Raw genomic sequence first — 19,682 nt, 5'->3', positions numbered from 1 at the left:
ACTACATTGGCATTTAAGATGCTGTAATATATGTGGATCAACAGACCAAAGAAGTTGGCAGTGAGATTGATAACATCTCCGATTTTCGGTCTTTATGAGTTTGTACCTCAGATTACATTTAATCCGATCCCCTGAGACAACGGTCTCAATTATATATCTATTGTAAAGTTTCCTGAGGGGATGTTATCCCATACACCTTTCTCTTCCCAAATTTAAGCTTCCTGATGAAGCACTGAGCATTGTGCACCCAACTCATGAAGACTGTATTCACTCATCACAGCTTCTGTTCGCACGTCTCCATTATCCATGCAAATCCCTTCCGCTTCTCCTCCCACAGCTGATCACATTAAAAAACCACCTCTGTATTTCAAGTCTAGCTAATAACGCAATGAGTCACAGAGAAGTAAACATACAACTCTAATGCAGTCACAGGCAAAACTTTAAATCCTCTTTTGACACCAAAGACTTGTCTGATATGCTGATGCGCATCCTCACCAAAGCACACTTTCGGTTTTCCTGAAAATAAAAATGAAAAATAGAAACTTCTCAAAGCATTTATGCTTCTTACCCGCTTGCTTCAGGAGGAAACCGTACAATGACCTTTCCCATCTCTGCACCAGGAAGTTCAACAAACTTCCCAACATCCGCTTTCTTTTCAGTTGCCTTGAAAATTAATGGAGATTATAATTACAGATCACGTTAGCTGAATGAGCAAGAATAAGACTGATTCCTTCCAATTTCCTAACTTGAAGACATTCCTTATAGTGCATTCATAAACTAAAGTCACTATCCCCAGACAATGTGAGTAAAGCTTACCATTTTGACCTTTGGAGTGCCAGAAGCCCACTTGGCTCCTACAGACTGAAAAGCTTGTTGTACGTCAAGGAAGCCATACCATCGTTTTGCATGGATAGGGGCATTATTTTGCTGTATTTGCTCTTGCCAGACGTTATTAGCTGTTAGGAAACCAAATTTTCAGGCTATTGAATTATTAAAATGGAAAGACTACCAACTGCAATCTTTAAGATCAGAACAAGATTATAGTTTTTAATAACCTACTTATTCTCTGTTCTGAAAGGATGTTTACTCATAGGGATACAAGTAATCACAAAGCAAATTAAACAAACAAACTCCCTCCAAACTTAGAACATAATGCATTCTTCTTCAATTCAAGAAACAGAAGAGGTGGGGGGACTAGACAACATTAAGTTTTCTTTTTATCACCTAACTCAAAATTAGTAAACATGAGGTTTTTCTTCCAAAAATAGAAATAAAAGATATCTTTCTAATAGGTCTATTTTTGATGTTTTCCAAGCTTTCTCCAAAGAGAAGCATATACCAGTACTAGCACTTATTTTTGAGGGCTCACTTCCCAAAATCTAATGTTGAAGGAGTAACTTCACTAAAAGGATTCCAGTGGGAAAAGGTGGGAAACTGACATAAATGGACTAATTTCAGATTTCTCCTAAGAGATCGAACTTTGAAAAACTACTGAAAGACGTCAACATATGCTAGAAATACGACCATCTGTAAACACAACATGTAAACTTTCACATAGAACAATTCTAAGCCATACTACTCCCATCAGTGATGCACAGGACAAAGCAGTGTGAACAGCAGTACAGAGTCTGGCATACAGCTAAGAACTGCTACTAGCAACGACAGGAAGAGAAATTTGAGAACTCCTTGCATGCTATGATAACAAACCAATGAAAAGAAGAACATATACCAATACCTCTTAGGACAGCCCAGACACACACATCGGCAAGACTTAGAGAGTTTCCAACCAAGTAGGTTCTCAGTGATAGGCAGTGGTTGAGCTCTTGGACTGCTGAAAGAAACTGTTTGGCAGTAGATAACTTCGTAGCGCTAAACTCTAGCCAGTGGTCAATCTAGTTTTAAGAAACATAAGATATTCAAAGTTAGTAAAGCAATGAGAAATTAATAAAAAATCTGAATCTTCACTTAACAGCTGAGCAGAAAATATGAACTAGAATATCAGTATTAAATACTTAGGACATTAAATCACAAAGGATGATTAAAGAATCTTAAAAATCAAGTACACTCATCCAGAATTACATTACACAATTAAATTCAGCTTCTTCCCTCAGGATGTTTTCAAACCGTTGAAACTATACAGACTTCACTGAAACTATTCCCACCAGAAAAAATACCAGTTCTTGGGCATTTATTTCATCACACACAGTATACAATAACAGGTGTCCTTCAACTGTTTAGGTATAACATTTGAGCTTCATTCAATCTTTCTAGTACCACTACTGGATAAGTAAGTCATTTTCCCCTATCTTCTCTGCCTTAGACTCTTATAACTTTGAAGAAACCAAATCCCTTACCCTACCCAATTTCCCTTCCCTCTCTCCTGCAAAAGTCTTTTCTTACAGAAAGAAATACAACTTGCTTCATGCATTTATAAAAGACAATAACAATCAGGCCCTTGGTTGATCCGTAGCTCTGCCTATAAATGAAATCTTTCAATTCTATAAGAGATCAAATGTATTTTATACATATAACTTCAAAACACATGTTTTCCTCAGAAAATTTAAGTAGCCACAAGATATTATAACTTGTTTTTAGTGCCTCACAAGGAAAACACTATGATAACACTTCAGACCAGCTGCATGGGATGAAGGCTTCTACTAGCTCCAAACAGTTGTATAAAAGAGAGAGTTGAGTCCTTCAGTTTCCTCCCCACATCTCGGAGGATACCAATCTTAGTTCACCTGCTAGTTTCAGTCATCAACTTAAGATTAATCTGGACTCAGGAAGAACTGCATCTCATTTTGTATCATATCCACAATTTATGATGTCTTTGTAATTTGTATAAGGAAATGATGACCAAGAAGTTCCCTCCTTGGCATAAAGAATTTTGGTGCCTTCATGGCACCACTAGGGAAGTGCCTTATGGGATGCAGGACTTTATACAACAGAACATCTCATCACTGTGGCAAGGTACTCAACCCAGAAGGCATTTACCTTGGATCTCAAGAACTGAATGAAATCAGGTTGAGAGTTTCGTCCATCACATCAAGCAATAAATCATAAGCTCTGTGCATAGTGGCATATTTTGCCATTAGCTTCAACATTATTTTGTTAGTTGCTGAAGGTTATTGTAATACAGTGTTCCTTCATATTATATTGAAGGAGTAAGTGATACACAGGAGTAAGTGATGGCAACAGAGCAGCAGAGAGTGAAGAGAGAAACCCACCCCTAGAAGCATTCAAGGCAAGGCTGAATGTGGCACTGGGCAGCCTGGTATAGTGGCTGGTGACCCTGCCCATGGCAGTGTGATTGAAACTAGATGATCTTGGAGCACCTCTCCTATGAAGAAAGGTTGAGGGAACTGGGCTTGTTTAGCTTGAAGAAAAGAAGGCACCAGGGAAATTTCACTGTGGCCTTCCAATACTTGAAGGGAGCATATAAACAGCAGGTGGGTACATCTTTTTACAAGGGTGAATAGTAATAGGACAAGGAGGAATGGTTTTAAACTAAGACAGGGAGGTTTAGGTTAGATATTAGGAGGAAGTTCTTTGCTCAGAGGGTGGTGACACACTGGAACAGGTTGCCCAGGGAGGTTGTGGATGCTGAATGTAGCTCTGGGCAGCCTGGTCTGGTGGTTGGTGACCCTGAACATAGCAGGGGTGTTGAAACTGGATGATCATTGTGGTCCTTTTCAACCCAGGCCATTCTGTGATTCTATGAACCACAGTTATGATCTTCTAACCTGAACTATTCTGGATTAGTGAGCAGTTTAGGAGTAGCTGCTGTGGGGGGTAGGAAATGGCAACTCTTTCCAAGATCAGATTTGACTCTTCTTTATAAGAAGCTGCAAGCTTAACAAAAACAAAGAAAAAAACCCAAACAACTCAGCATCCCAGATAACTGGAACCTCAGACTAATAATACAACACACAACAATGCACAATAAAATGCAGAAATATAAAAAAGGTCTGCAGAAAGGAATAAATAAAACACTTTGGTCACAGGCAAAAGAGAGAAGGAAACAGAAAAAAAAAGAAAGGCGCAGTTCTTTCTCACCTCAGTGTGTTCGAGAAGATTCGAACCATACAACCCAGCAGAAGCAGCAACTCTAGCCAGGTAACGAACTATTGAATTCACATCGGTAAATGAAACATGCCTGAAAAAAATATACAAAATAAAGGTATATTTAATTACCAAATCCAGTTCAATTTCACCTGTACATGCAGTTGAAAATGTGTAACACTTTATCTCTACAGTCTAGCACAGGTGTAGTTCACAAAATAATAGCTCCAAATGCTTCTAAACAAGCACTGACATCAACAAGGAGTTCCTGTGAGTGTTCTGTTCCTCTCATTTTAATTGGCTGAATGCTACACTTCAATTTGTCTGAACAATGTTTGTTTCTGTCTGCTACTGGTTTCCTCACAAACAAGTTATCTACCTCCTGCTACACGTATTTCATCCTTTTTAAACTTAAGGGGAATTTTTGATAGCACAGAAAAAGTCTTGCAAAGATCAGTTAAAGCCCTTAACAAGAAATAAAAGGCTCCTTGGTGCAGTACTAATTATAACGAGTCCCATTTCCAATACAAATGGATCAGACAGTCACACTAGGTCAAATGCACTAAAAATCGAAGGGACATAGCTTATTTGTGAGGTTTTCTTTGCTTCTAGCTTTTCAAACTCCTGGCATCCACTGTTAAGATCTTTAAATTGTTATTAAAAACAAGACCTATGGGGGAAGGGAGTTATTATATGCAAAATATGTCCTGTTGTCATTGCATCGTGCTGCCAGACTTGAAAGAAACTTCTGCAGGGAAACAAGACATCTCCAGTATATTCACATCTACAGAAAGTTTGTGAAATAAGTTTTTGTTTTCACTAGTTCATACTAAAACAAACGCCCCCGATTACTTAAGCAAACCATTACAACTATTGGTTTCATTCCCCCCCAAAATAATAATTACAATAAAATGTAAAAAATCAAGGTCTGGAATATCCCAAGTGAATTTCAAGTCATGCCAGAATAAGATGGCTTCAGCAAAATTGATGCCATGAAATCCATTTACCAGAAGCATTACTTGAGATCTGAGTTCAGCTGATGCTTCTCAAGTTACAGATATACTTTTAACAGACTTTAAAATAGAGAATCAATTTTTTTTTTAATGATTGTACAAGAGAAAATTAATGCAATATTGAGGTTTGGAATAACTTTTTACAGATAATCCAATACCAGAAAAAGAGATGCAAAATGTACAAAAAAAAATGCTACCTGATGGAACCGTGAATCTAGATCTTATTCACCTGGGACCAAGGAGCAGAAGAGCTTTAGCTTTCCATTTCAAACACTTTCTTAACAGCTAAAATGAGTGTTTTTGCAATGCAGTTGGACAAAGACATGGCAATATAGAACTATTTAATAAATTGAATGAAATGAAGAAAACAACGTTATTTCATAGCTGCATATACAAATCTATAGTATTCCAACATCATCTCAAAATGACAGCTTCTGTGCACAAGTAGATCTCTTGATACACCATAGGGCAAAAGACAACACGTAAGAATAGGAATTATAGAGAGGAAAGAACTCTTATTTGAGTTGAAGCCTAACATTTTAGAGACAATAGAAAAAGAAACCAATACCACAATCATGATGATTGAAGACTGCCAATCATCCTGTGCTTTGATTTTTTGTCATAACGTGCACACAGTGACAGACTCACTCTTTAGGGTTAAAGAGAGTGGAAAAGCTCAGCTGCTGTTAACTTAGAAGGATCTCTGCAACGCAACATAAACATGTTTTGACAGTCACTCTAAAGCCATGCAGAAATACTGGCTTATGCTGCACTGCTGACTTCAAGAGCATTTGCCATGGGAATAACTCAGAATATAAGCATGATCTTCCAAAAGCATCTGTGGTTCCCAATCAAGATTTTCAGTAGCTACTCAAAGCTGCAGATAAAATAAATGATTCTGAATTCTAATCGGTATTATCATGCTTTAAGATAAAAATTCAATGTTCATGGGCCAAAATGTGTCTCTTATTGCTGATTCCAGATATCAGAGACACCACTGCTATGTCAGTGGTATTTAAATATTGGGACATCTTCTCATATTATAACCAGACATCTGACATGATACAAAATCTGAGATTACAATGCAGTTTTCCCAAACCAAAAGAAATAGTCCTGCATTTCTGATATGCACGTGATCCTACAAAGATGTTAAAAATCTCCCACCCCAAACTTGAAAATATTTATTGCAATAACAACTTTAGTTTTAGAAGGTCATACATTAGCTTTCTACAGAAATTCATTCACTTATATGCATGAGTGAGCACATAACAATACCACATAAACCTTTAATTCTATCACATATGTATGAGCACAAGGAATCACGTATACCACTCTTACATAGTACAAAATGTCTAGTATAAAAAAGTCTTACTTTTGATAACTCGTGGCACATTAAAAAAAGGCAAATACCTAAGCAATAGAGTGAGTCAACAGTAATGCAGTCATTAATAAAAGTATTCTTCTCCTACCAGAAAAGGTGACTGTCAATATTACAACCATGTGATTTCTAAAACTGCTGACCCAAAGCAAGAAGAAGAGATGCAAAGTCACTTACTCAGATACGTGAAGGATGGTTTCCTTGCCTTCTTCCACTGAAATTTTGACATCATTCTTCACAAGCTCCACTGTCAGCAGAGCTCCTTTAAAAAACAAGAGACAAGCATATTCATCTCTCTTCCAGTAAAAATATCTTTCACAGCAGCAACAGAACAGCTACACTTCTCATTTGACAAAGCGATTGAAGTGCTCCTTCAAGTAAGATTGCTCAGGAAAGAAATCGATGTTTAATCTCATATGCAGGAGAATTATTCTTGGCAACCCCCTTGGTTTAAAATTGATAATGCCCAGCATACAGTAATCTGCAGTGCGCTCAGCAACTACCAGCAGCAATTCACTGTGTTTCCTAAGGGTACTGTAGAAATTAGTTCTGTCCCTGAGCACATGAAGAGATCATAATCAAACTGTTTCACCTGAAGGGTATCAAAGCATACACCACCACAGGCCTAACAGTATTTTTAACACAATTTAATGTTTATTAAAAGATTTATCAAGAAATTCTATTCAATACAAACACAAGAAACTTAGGCTCCTCAGAGTAGTTCACCAGTGACAGTGCAGAAATAAAAGATCTTCTAAGGCTATTCACCAACCGGAGGTCAGCTCTGTCCACATCCAAAGCAGCTCAACGCAACCTGCTCAGACCTCAGTGCTCCACAGCACAGTGGAACAGCTTGAACAAAGCACTAAGCTAACGTGGCTGCATTATTTCTGGGCTGGCTCTGCTCCAGACTCAGCCTGCTGAGCTGGAGGAGAGGAGCTTGTGTTCTTGTGCTCTGCTCACAAGCACACAAAGACAGTAAGCTTTGCACAGGCATTACTTCACCGAAGGTATCCAGAGGGCTATGCTGTAGGTCTGGAAGGGCATCTAACCAACCTGTTACTCTCTTAGAATCACAACATCATTATAGTTGGAAAACACCACTAAGACCATCACACCCAACCCACCTTGCTTGCTAACCCACATCCCTCAGAGCCACATCCACATTTCTTGAACCCCTCCATGGACAGTGATTCCACCACCTCCCTGTGCAGCCCGTTGTCAGTGCTTCACTGCTCTTCTGGAGAAGAAACTTCTAATATGGAACCTGAAGCCTCGCTGCACGTTTCACCTTCCCTGAGAACAACACAGAGACTGCCCAAAGCCAGCGGTGCGTAAGCTACTAATACGCTGCCCTAAATACAAGTCACAGGAGCTAGAAGCTCCCAGCTCTCAGTGCAAACGCCTTCTGTGGCATTAAGCTTGTGCCAACAGTAAGCCAACGTCCTTCTATCCCTGTTATCCACATGTGAAAGTCAGGGTGACACCGCTCACGCAATACATCTGAAAGGCCTGTAAGTATTCTAGTAGCACAGAAACGCCTTGGAAATGACAAGGATTAGACTCGGCGAGCTGTGTAATTAATACTAGGGACATGAATAGCTACCACACGCCTCCCAGCGCAGCCATGATGAGTAGCACGGAGTAGGCAGGAGTGAGATGTGAGCTCAGCCGCCTCGTACAAACGCTGCCAACGTGCTTCGCTCGTAAGATGCAATATTTCTGACATCACTGCATAATCCACTCAACTAAACCTCCAGTGCCACTTACCACTACAGAAACAAACGCTCCAGAGCCCCTACGCTCGCAGCTCAGACCGTACCGCTGCTTAGGGAGCAAACGAGGGGCACAAGCAGCCCGATGGTAGGCCGGGCAGCGGCTGCCTCTCATCGCCCGCCGGGGAGCGGCCGCTCCGCATGATGCAACGCGGAGGCACCTTGCGCGACCCCAGGCACCCCGAGGGAAGGAGGAGGAGGATGTAGGGAAAGGGAGGGCCCTGGCAGCGCTTACCGAGCGGGGGGCTGCCCGCCTGCACCGTGAGGCTCAGCGCCGCCATCCCCGCCGCCACGCCGGAACCAGAGGAGAGAGCGGAGAGAGGCGGGGCGGGGCGGGGCGGGCGCCAGCGCGGCGGCAGCTCCACCTCCGGCGGACATGGCGGGGAGGGGAGGAGCCGGAGCGTCACTTCCCGCAGCGGGACGGGCCTTGGTTGCTGTTCTACGTTGTGTTTGGGCCTTTCTCCAAAGCTTTGTTGGAGTTATCCGCCAGCTTGCTTAGGGTTGGGCTCCGACGGGAGCACAGGGGTCTGCTGCCGCTTTTGTGTCGCGTAACCAAGTAAAAAAGAGCGCGCAATCATCGGATCATTAAGATTGGAGTGTCCGATCATCAAGTCACTGTGCCCTCACTGCCACATCTCCACAGTTCTTCAGACCTCCAGGGATGGATGGTGACTCCACCAGGTCCAGGCAGCCTGTGCCAGTGCCTCACTGCTCTTTCAGAACAGAATCACATACAGTTCACCCTGTTTTCTTACAGTTACATTTCTCACATACATGCCTAGAAGTGGATCAATGTGGTCTCAGAATTAATTACAAAACTACTGCCCAAGCAGTTCCCTGCAGGATGCAGGCTCTGGCTCACCCTGTTGCAAGGACATTGCAGTGTCCCTGTGCTTTTTTTTTACCCGCTGTGTTTTACATCACCCATTTGCTGGCAGAAGAGCTCTCAGATGCATGATTGGTGGAGCGTGGCAGTGCTTTAAATGATTTAAATCATTCTACATCTCATTTTAAATTGTTTCACAAACTCACGTACCAATTTCTAAGTGAATACTAAAGTAGCCATCCCTGAAGGGATGAGAATTAGAGGATCATAGAAATCATTAAGGCTGGAAAAGACCTCTAAGCTCACCAAGTCGGACCAACCCATCCCCACTAACCGCATCCCTCAGTGTCACACCTCCATGTTTCTTGAAGACCTCCAGGGACAGTGACTCCATCACCCCCCTGGGCATCCTGTGTCACTGCATTATCAGTCTTTATGAGGAGAAATTTCTCCTAACATCCAACCCGAGCTGAAATTTAATCTGTCCTTGCTAGGTGGTTCATACCTCAGTCACAATCAGCATGTGGAATGACTAAAGTTCTAAGGAGCCAAAGTATGAGGAAGGCTCTAATTAAAACAGGCTGAATCTGTCTAACGTGCTCTTACTAGTCTTACACTTAAAGAAAAAGAAGACAGGTAGGCTGTAGATGAAAGGATTAGAAACATGTGTTGTTCCTGTGTATGCAGCTTGTAGTGTAATTACAGCATCATAGGCCAGATGATGATAGGGCAAGCTAATAGTGATAGTCTTGCTAATGTACCTGTGAACATTGTAAGGATAAGCTGTGCGCATTGAGGAAAGAGCTTCCCCAGTTCCTTTCCCATGTTTGCACATGAGGAGACTGGGAACTCTTCAGCAGGAGTTATTCATATCATCTGGCATTAAGATGTTCCTGCTTGCTTTAAGCCAGCAAGTCCTAAGAACAAACAAAGGAAGCCTGGAGATACTGCAATGAATTCAGGTGGAAAGAACTGAATCCAAAGATTCTCGTATGCAGTTTGAAAGGTAAATCAGAGGCGTTAAATACAAGAAATATGCATAACTTCACCACCATTGAAAACTGAATTCTGAAATTTTCAGCTGTATGGAAAATGGTATATATATGGTATATATATATATTTATATTACAGCTCAGAGCTAACTTGAAGACCCAGAGTGTGGCTATTAAGAGGACTTCGAAGGGATCTGGCTACTTTGCCATTCATAGTGTCAGCAGGAGTTAAAGAAAACAAGTCATGCTGGAAGGACTTGGGCATTCAGGCATTAAGTAAGCAAGGACAGCGTTCAGGCACCCTGCCTAATACCACAGTCCTGTGAGCTTGACAGATGCCACTTTTCTATCCACATAGAGAAGAAAACAGCTGTGTAGTCCATTGGAACTGGCAGCTTCTCATGGCATGCCTCAGTATGAGTCACAGTCATTAATTAATGGAAGTGGCATTCTTCTTCTCTGCTTTCAAAATAACAAAGGACCCTTTAAGCTGGCAGCTTGACAGTTCAGGTTACAAATAGCTGTTCAGCAAAACTAAGCCATTATCTCTAAAAGAAAATCTTATGTTTCCTCTGGTTAAGCTCAGTCTGCTGTCTCTTCCTGAGAGACAGCTGGATGACAGTAGCCTAATGAAGAATTGCCCTTGGATTCTTTGGGCCCAGAAAGTGTTTTTAAGTGTTTGGATCTGTTTAAAACTTTAGAATTTGGTAAGCAATCTTTGTTCTTCCGTTTATGTCTAGAAGCACATTGTATTACATATCTCTTTTGGGTGCAAGTAAAGATCTTGAGGCATTAAGAAAATCCAATAGCCTTACAGTATGATGGCAGCAAGTCAGAAATGGGGGATGGGAGGAAATACAACACAGTGCTGTTTCAGTTACACTTCAAAGCTATTTCAAAGAAGTCATTTCAGTAACTGGATGTCTTCAAGCTGCTCCCTGCACATAAGTCCTTCTGCACTTAAGTTTCCTACTGCTACACTGAGAAAAGAGCATCTCTACTTGCATGTAACTTCACCTTGGTTGACACATAGCTTGAACTGATTGAAAGATGGTCATTCAAGAAGTGAGAGCAGGCAGAGGAGGAGTTTAATAGACTCAGTAAGTAAAATAAAGTATATCATCCTAAAATAGTCTGATGAAATGATTACTATCAACTGCCTAAAGCTCAATGAATCATATGCTGTAAAAATGGCTTTTAAATAGCTAAATCAGTTTGAAACTAAGAAACGCATAGAAACCCCTAGAACTAGCTTAAAACTACTACAGTTTTGCTATAGAGACCACAGTGTACACTAAATGCTGCTACACATACATGATAGAAGTCCTGCAAGAAATAACTTGCCTCAGAAATTTTGTGTATTTAAAGAGGAATCTTGGTTTATAACTATAAGGGAAGCCAAACGAAAACCAAACCAACCTTCATTCTCAAATACATGCATAATAAAGATCACATTTCACTTTTAAGAATCAAAACCAACCACTTTTATTATAAATGTGATCATCCATCCATTCAACTTCCTACCCCATTTGTATTTAATACAACAAAATCTTTTGAGTAAATATGAGAAAAAACACCAAACAAAATTTGGTAGGTAAGTTAAAATGAATTTGTGCCCTGAATACTCAGATGACTTTTGGATTATATTGTTATGATTAACAGTACATTAACCACAGTCATACCACATGGAATGAATACTCTGTTTCCAAAGAACATGGAAAACAAATATTGAAGAAATATAGTTATTATATCATTTGCAAAACAATCGGATCCAACAGCAGACAGTCTGCATGTCATTTAGAAATTATCGAACATCTTAATGTAAGAATTTGGCTCAGATTCCATAAAGCAATTTCAAGCTCAGTTATCTTCCTTTCTCAATTTTTCTACAATCTCACCTTCTCAACTTTCCAGGCCAAGTGAAGATACTTCGTGCTTTAAGGCACAAGAGACTGTTTAACTGTGTTAGGGATACGACTGGCATAATAGTCATAATTTCTCAAAGTGGCAAGGACCCCAGCTGAATTCATGTGTTTTACTTCTTTGTTATATTGAAAGGAGTTTCCATGGATATCAGTTAGCTTGCCTGCAAAACAAAGAAAAATAATATATATATATATATTCCAGTAAAATGGAGATGGAGAGAAATAATCTAATTTATTAGTACAAGCGATAAAACAAAACAACAAAACCCTCAGTCCTTGAGATACACATACCTGTCTTTAGATATGAAATTTATTCTTCCCTCCCAGTATGTGCACCGTAGCTGATACTAAATAATTAATCAGCTCTATTTCCTCTCAGCAATACTTAACATTCCTTGTTTCTGGAAAACTACAGCTATTACCTATAGATAAATTAAAATGCTTCCTGTGTAGATCATACACTGGCAGTTGATAGATAGAAAGTAAAATCCTGAGTTCAAGTAAGAGCCAGGGTACTTGTATACCACCAACTCTAATATGCTATAGAAATACCCCTGCTGGTCTTAAATGAGTTTCTGGAAATCACTAAGCAAGAGCAACACAGACCCTTCACAAGCTAATTTAACTTCGAGATACCTGCATAACAAGGAGGCTAAATACAGCACTGTGCTGTCCCAGATTAGTTGTTTTTTTGTGCCTGAGTTAACCTGCTTAAAGCTATCCCAGTTCTGAACACAGTACTGCAGACTACAGAGGAGATAAATAAATGATGCTGTTATGAGGCCCATCATTCTACCCACAGTGGGGGAGTTGCAACTAAATGATCTTTAAGGTCTATCATCCTGCATTTGTTGCCCCTTTGAACTTACTGCTTATTTAAAAGGGCTCAAAGCCCCCTAGTGAATCAAGATCATTTAAAAGTACATAAATACAGTCAATTTTCTTCCAAAACATGTTTTAAAATGTTTTTCTTTCCGTGATAAGCATAAATAACCTATACTGCTGCCATTTCACTTACCTTAGAAAAGACTTCAAATGCTATTAACTTACCTCCCACTGCATGTAAAATAGCTTCAGGTGCACAGGTATCCCACTTCTTGCATCCAGGACTGGCAAATACATAAGCAGAAGCTTTGCCTTCTATGAGTTGAATGACCTGTTATGAATAGAGACAGCAATCATTTCAATGAATCTAGGATTAGATCAGTTTGTTCTGTATACTTACAGTTAGAAAATGAGATTCTTTCACATATAACTACATATATATACACATATATGCATATAAGCCTCTAGAAAGATATACTTTATTACTGTTCTAATGATCTATTTTTATGATTGTTATAAGTACAAACCAAAGGATGAAAATCTGCTTTTTGTTTCAGAAACAAAATTTCCCATCTTGTGCAAGTACCTATAAAGGAAAAATGGAAACTGACTGTGTTTTCTTGGAGCCACTTGAGCCTGTGCATTTGTTGGAGAAAAGACAGGACAGTCTGTTTTTCAGCTGCCAAAAGGAAGTTTTCAAAATAGTAGCATAATAATCTGCATGTAAAGAAGGTTCGCAAAGGGTTTATCACTTTGTGCTGCTCCTATTTAAATCCTTAGATATTTGCTTCTAGATAGTTGGAGCAATAGCCTTACTATGATTAAACTATATTCTCATTTAGTCATTCCAGTCTTGTTATAAGTTTTATTGTATCTCCTAGAAACAGGATACAAATGAAGATGGACCTCAGCCATGACCAGCACAGCCCTTGTTACAAATCTATCTGTACCAAATTTTGACTCCCTACCTCATGGCAGACTGAAAGCTATAGGAAGAGAAGTTGTGCTAAGAACAGAGGAGAAAATTCCTTGTATATTCATGCACGTAAACAAATGTTTTCATTCAAAATTCTGTTTCTTTTTCCAAAGATATAACCTCCCAATCAAACCAAAAGACTTCGAGTTTTCATACCTTGTTTCCTGCTCCTCCAACTCTGATAACGCTGTCTGGGTTCAAAGCACTGATACAGTCATTTACCAGACCACTGCCATGCGAACGGGTGGTAACAATGATGTGTTTCCCAGCTGGTGCTTCTGAGAGCTGAAATCCAAAGGCACCTATGCCCAGGACTCCCCAAATTGTTCTGCCCAGTACAGCATCAGCTCCTGCCTATGGAAAGGTCCAGATGATGGTTAACCACAGTGATCAGTGTTTAAAGCACAAATGGAAAAGAGTGGCTGGAGACACTGTTCCATCTTAGGGAGTAATATTATTAACACTGAGATACATTTAAATGGGGGCACTTAAAAAGAATTACTCTACAGCTCAGACAGAGGAATCAGAATGCCTCAGCTCTTTCCATCCATGGCAATGACGTGTTGTACAACCTTCAGGAGACTGTTTACTGTTTTCTCATCTGTGAAATCATGGTGATGCATGACATTCTGCTTCCCATGACTGACAAACTAATATCTGCATATTAGTGCAGTACATATGTGACATGTACTATGATACTACACAAGCCTCAAAATGCACTATAACTGTTACTGGGTCCCTGAGATTCAGTTCTTGGAAATAAACATTAAAAACTTAGTGTACCTAAAATAAAAGAATAATTCCTTACGTTACAACGTTAACTCAAATACACATTGCTTTCCAGGTGAAAGTTTGCTAACTGGAAATATCACAGAAGAGATATTTTGATACCTCATAGTTGTAATATGGCTGGTTAATAACTCCTGCTATTGCTTTGCCTCCATAAGCAATTCCAATGAGAACAGTGACATGGTCAAGGAGACCTGTACAGAAATAACATAAAGGTAGTTATGCTTAAAAAAGAGAAAGTATTAAATTAATAAATGAATGAAAGCAAATCTTCAATAAAAGAAATAGCAATTTTATGGCAGTTTTACATCTCTTTCCCTGAAAAATGGGGAAAAAATGTAACTAAAAGATTTGATGTTAATAACTAAAAGATGCAGCAGGAAATTAGGGCAATGTTTTGCCATTCATTTTATAAGGTTTTTGTTTGTGTTTTTTTCTTTACTGTGAAGTCTATTTCTATGGACACAAAGTGAGCTTTTCTGTGAACAATTTCTTTCCATAATCTAATAATGATTTGGGAGAGGGTTTTATTTAAGTAGTTTGAAGAGAAGGATGTACATATAATTAAGCGTATGCTTGTATGAACAGGAGATTTAGTTCTCCAGTTCAAAGTATGTATAAAAATATAAATTTACTTGACTAAAAACTTTTTAAGACAATCTGCCAGCAATTAAATGCAGCCTTTGCTCCCTGAATTGACAAAAACTGGTAGGAACTTGATATCCCATTAGGAATATTCAATACATGTTAGGACTGGGAATGATGGTTAAGAATTTCCATTGCACTTACAAGTACAGAAACAAAACCAGCCTTATGAAGTCATATCGTATGTAACTTCTACCATGAAACAATACACATGTACATAGCACTTTACTGTATTACAGTAATTTCTTGAATCAGCAGAATTGAGAAGCCAACCTTCAGTGTACTCTTTGGTTCCATCCAAAGGATCAACCCATATTACAAGCTGTTAAAAAAATAAAGAACAGCATAAATAAATAACATAGTTAAACATGCAAGGTAAATATATTTATTTTAGTGCTTTTATTTCCTTACAAAAGGAAGGAGATAAATACATTCAATTTTTTCAGTGAATGATATGACCTCAAACCTACATTATTAGTATTTTATGGAAAATCTAAAAAAATAATAATGAGAACTTGCTAGCAATTACCTGTTATCATTGATAACAGAAGTTATCAAGGCTTAAATTCAGCATGGAAATGACATTCTCACTTCCAGAGTCAGTTCATTTTAAAGAATTTGAATCAGAAGCAAATTTCCATTTCTCACTGTTGCACGAAGGGATATGCAGTGTTTCCAGCTCTAGTAGTGTGGCACTCATGTCTACATAACTATCATGTATGAGTATCAAACCAAGAAGAGCAACTGGCAACACTGAAATCATTCTTAGTTCTGTCTAAATTTTCAGATTAAATCAAAGCAATATAGAAGAGTGTAAAATACAGAGTCATATGTGTAAAGTTACCTCCTCCTCTTTAATTCCTGTGTACTGAGCAGGACAAGTTTTCTTCAGTATTTCTTCACAGTAGCCATCTTCAATTAATTCCTCACTTACTTCTTCAGGAGGTAGATCCTACAAAAAGGAGTGTCAAAATTAATACAAAAAGGTTCTGCACTCATCTCAGTTTGCCTTAGAGCTGTTGACTTGCTTTCAGCTTACTTGACAAAGCTAACATACTGAAAAATAAGTAGAGGAGTAAGAGGAGGCTCAGGGGAGACCTTATTGCTCTCTATAACTTCCTGAAGGGAGGCTGTAGTGAGCTGGGGGTTGGCCTCTTCTCTCGTGTAATCAGGGATAGAACTAGAGGGAATGGTTTTAAGCTGCGTCATGGGAGATTCAGGCTGAACATTAGGAAATATTACTTCTCGGAAAGGGTAGTCAGGCATTGGAATGTACTGCCCAGGGAGGTGGTGGAGTCACCGACCATGGGAGTGTTCAAGAAACGTTTGGATGTGGTGTTGAGGAATATGATTTAGCTGGGAAGTATTGGTAATGGTTGGACTAGATGATCTTCTAGGTCTTTTCCAACCTTGATAATTCTGTGATTCTGTGATAAAATGGGATAGATTCCTGGTGTGTTTTGTTATTCCCCTGCAAAGAGATGATTTTCTAAAACCTTGCCAAGTATATTGTGCTGCAAGTTACAGCAAGCTAAATTGTTAGCATGAAACAAATCAGGTACTTACTTCTTCTCCTATGATAGTTGCTCTGGGAAACTTCCGTGTCAGTGAAGCACAAATGCTCATTTGTACCAGTCGGTCAGCTTTGGTCTGCAAGTCATTGGCTCCACTCTGTTAAAGGAGGATAAGATTTCATGTACTTCAAAATGTAACAAAAACAGTATAGTGGCCTTCTAGCCTTAATCTTCATGAAATTGCTTATATCTTATTTAGTGACATAAAATTTCTTTATCCAGCTACAGAAATTAACCACAGAAAGGAAATATAGTTAAGTGTTGCTTTTTTGCTTTAAGAAATTAAACACTGATTTGTCCTAACCCAAATAACATGGCATAGTACTGTATCCTGTAAAACAGATGTCAGAACAGAGGTGTGGAAATCAATGGGAAAGATGCATTATTGTCTATTCTGACGTGCTATGTGAAGCTCACGCTTTGTGAGGGAAATCAGGACAAAATTATGGTTTCTTCTCAGTGTCTGAACATCTTGTAGAAATACCATTTAAAATGCACTTCTCCTCCAATGCTCTTTTAATCCTTTAATTAGGAATAGCTCTCAATTCAAAGAAGTGAAGTTAGGGATTAACTGTATTTCCTTCCCCTATTGTTGACTTTCAGTAATACCAGTTTGAGTTGTGTCTTGATATGAGAAATGAAATGGAAACAAAGTTAAAGGAATACCTTCTCCACTATCCCCAGATCTCCACCGGCCATTACTTTTCTAACAATTGTTGCTGCTTTTTCTGCAACAGAATACGCAGAGGCAACGACACGCATGAGCAGAGTTGGAGAAGCCATAATGATGCTGAAAAGAAACAAAGAAAACACGCACACTTACAGGGGTTGATAAGGAAGATGTTTTAATTAACATTCCAAGCAGATGCAGTTTGTTTCAGTTGAATAAGAAGGGGAAAGTGAATTACTTTCTGAGAGTTGCAATAGTAAGTTGTGACTTTTAAATACAATTAAGAGGTACATAGGGATATAGTGCTATTTTAGACACAGATTTCTAATCAACATATTGACACTGGAACTACCTTTCATCACTTTATTTATTTATACGTTTTACCATTCTTCCTATATTTCGTGAACTTCTCTTGATTTCTTTAAGAAAAACTATTCTATCTGCATTCCTTTTCTCAACACTATGTCTTGCCATTGCATTGTCTTCTACCTCTGTTCCCCAGAACATTTCAGTGCAATCCATTACACCTTCAGTTCCCAAACTGAGGAATAACTATAGCTGTAGCTAAAGGCCGTTAATCACCATTTCCTCCCAGGTTTTCTCTGCCTTAGGAGTAAGTAGTACTGACAACCATTCTGTATTCTTTAAAGCATAGAACTCATTGCTTTTTAAGTTTTCCTATCCATTCTTCTACTGCTTTTTGAGTTGAGCTCATGTACATGACTTACTTCCAGATAAAACACTTGAGCACAGAGCTAGAAAAAACACAGAGGAAATAATTAATCCCAGAACAGAACATGATAAACATCAGACTTCTGTCAGAGTCACAGACTGTTTGCAGCCTCTGCAGCAAGTATTGCACAAGTCACTGTATAACCATACAACACGGGCTACTATACAATACACCTCCTTTCTTGCTTATCTCCTCAGTGTAATACAAGGTCTATAACATGATCTACAGCTACTGTATATGATGTGACCACAATTTCACCTCTGCTTAGAGCAAAGGCAAAGAGCAGTGTTAAAGGTAACAAAATCCCAAGTGTGGCAGGTTTTAGAACCTTCTCAGCATTTAGAAACATTGAATGGGTTTCTCTAAAAGTCAAAACTCCGAAGCTGAAAGAATAGACTGACAGAGGAACTGCTTTCAGAAAGCACAGTAGCTAACGTTAATTATTATTTACTGCCCATGAATGGGAGCAAAGTGCTTTAGACACATAGAGCAGCCAAGGTCACCACCTTCCCTAATACTGAGCAGCTAACAGAGTGCACAAATGTCACAGCAGCAAAGGGTGCCTTCTGTTTTCACAGAGCCGCATCTCCTGCATGGCACCAGTCCTGGTGTGCCACACTTTGACACACTCTTTCTGATGAGGGCAATTCCAAGCACACATTTCTACACTACATTAGACATTATAACAGCTCACAGAATCACAGAATGTCCCGGGTTGGAAGGGACCTCAAGGATCATGTAATTCCAACCCCCCTGCCTGGCAGGGCCACCAAACATACACCTTTACTAGATCAGGTTGCCCAGGGCCCCGTCCAACCTGGTCTTGAACACCTCCAAGGACGGGGCATCCACAACCTCCCTGGGCAGCCTGTTCCAGGGCCTAACCACTCTCCTAGAGAAGAACTTCCCCCTAACGTCCAACCTAAATCTTCCCTCTTTTTAAACTTAAAACTATTTCCCCTAGTCCTGCTATTGTCAGCCCTTTCGAAGAGTTTACTCCCCTCCTGGGAGTAAGTTCCCTTCAGGTACTGAAAGGCTGCAAAAGCTCGCTTTGGACCAACAGGTTTTGGCTTTGACAGAACGTTTGCAAAGAGAAGTCAGCACCCATTCCCAAAATCTGAGCAAAGAGAAGCCAGCACTTAAAATCTGAGCGTTATTTTCAAAGTACATTTCGCAGGCAGTACATCCTTTAGCCTAAGCAGGAATATAGCTGAACATAACTGAGTATCGCTGCCAAGTCAGCTCGCTTTTATAGCTGTGCCCTGCAGTTCTAAGCACACACTCCGAGCTGTAAGCGCTGCCACACACCATGACGGCGGCCCTCAACCCAACGGGCGGTTATTTCGGCGGTCCCCGACCCCCAGCCCCGCTCACCTCCACCTTAATGAGGACGCCGATCTCCCTCAGCTCCCAGCAGCTCCGCCACAATCGCGGCTCCCCCCACCTCCTACCAGCACTGCCGGGCCTGCCCCTTCCGCCTCCTACCGGGAAACACCGCC

At 39.8% G+C, this 19,682-nt stretch overlaps 2 protein-coding genes across 5 annotated transcripts in view; both read right to left on the bottom strand.

Annotated features, from left to right (window-relative positions):
- The window catches only part of EPRS1 (glutamyl-prolyl-tRNA synthetase 1), a 34,734-nt gene extending 26,135 nt beyond the window's left edge, over positions 1–8,599 (bottom strand). For 2 of the 4 annotated variants that reach the window (XM_015857168.1, XM_015857169.1), the window contains exons 1-6: positions 8,464–8,599; positions 6,631–6,715; positions 4,057–4,156; positions 1,736–1,892; positions 817–956; positions 569–663 (exon numbers count right to left, since the gene is read on the bottom strand). In XM_015857168.1, coding sequence (XP_015712654.1) covers positions 569–663; positions 817–956; positions 1,736–1,892; positions 4,057–4,156; positions 6,631–6,715; positions 8,464–8,509 — 623 coding nt within the window. In that variant the 5' untranslated portion in view covers positions 8,510–8,599. The remainder of the gene's footprint in view (positions 1–568; positions 664–816; positions 957–1,735; positions 1,893–4,056; positions 4,157–6,630; positions 6,716–8,463) is intronic. The other 2 variants (XM_015857170.2, XM_015857171.2) reach the window with 1 other exon arrangement.
- Positions 8,600–11,506: 2,907 nt separating this feature from the next.
- On the bottom strand, positions 11,507–19,678 carry BPNT1 (3'(2'), 5'-bisphosphate nucleotidase 1). The gene is made up of 9 exons (XM_015857178.2): positions 19,558–19,678; positions 17,447–17,570; positions 16,773–16,877; positions 16,051–16,158; positions 15,480–15,528; positions 14,664–14,755; positions 13,929–14,126; positions 13,022–13,127; positions 11,507–12,132 (listed from the first exon to the last, which is right to left on the bottom strand). Exons 2-9 carry the CDS (start codon positions 17,561–17,563, stop codon positions 11,984–11,986), a joined length of 924 nt encoding a protein of 307 aa, XP_015712664.1. The 5' UTR covers positions 17,564–17,570; positions 19,558–19,678; the 3' UTR covers positions 11,507–11,983.
- Between the last annotated feature and the right edge of the window lie 4 nt (positions 19,679–19,682).

Source organism: Coturnix japonica, chromosome 3 (genome assembly GCF_001577835.2).
Source record: "Coturnix japonica isolate 7356 chromosome 3, Coturnix japonica 2.1, whole genome shotgun sequence".
Lineage (NCBI taxonomy): Eukaryota > Metazoa > Chordata > Aves > Galliformes > Phasianidae > Coturnix > Coturnix japonica.
The sequence above is the reverse complement of the archived record's forward strand: the minus strand, read 5'-3'. Positions and strand labels throughout refer to the sequence as shown.

Excerpts from the sequence above, each read along its gene's own strand:
- BPNT1 (XM_015857178.2), bottom strand. The coding sequence starts at position 17,563 with ATGGCTTCTCCAACTCTGCTCATGCGTGTCGTTGCCTCTGCGTATTCT. Across the intron at positions 16,878-17,446 it reads ATCTGGGGATAGTGGAGAAG|AGTGGAGCCAATGACTTGCA; the intron begins GTATTCCTTTAA and ends CTCCTTTAACAG. Across the intron at positions 16,159-16,772 it reads CAACTATCATAGGAGAAGAA|GATCTACCTCCTGAAGAAGT; the intron begins GTAAGTACCTGA and ends TCCTTTTTGTAG.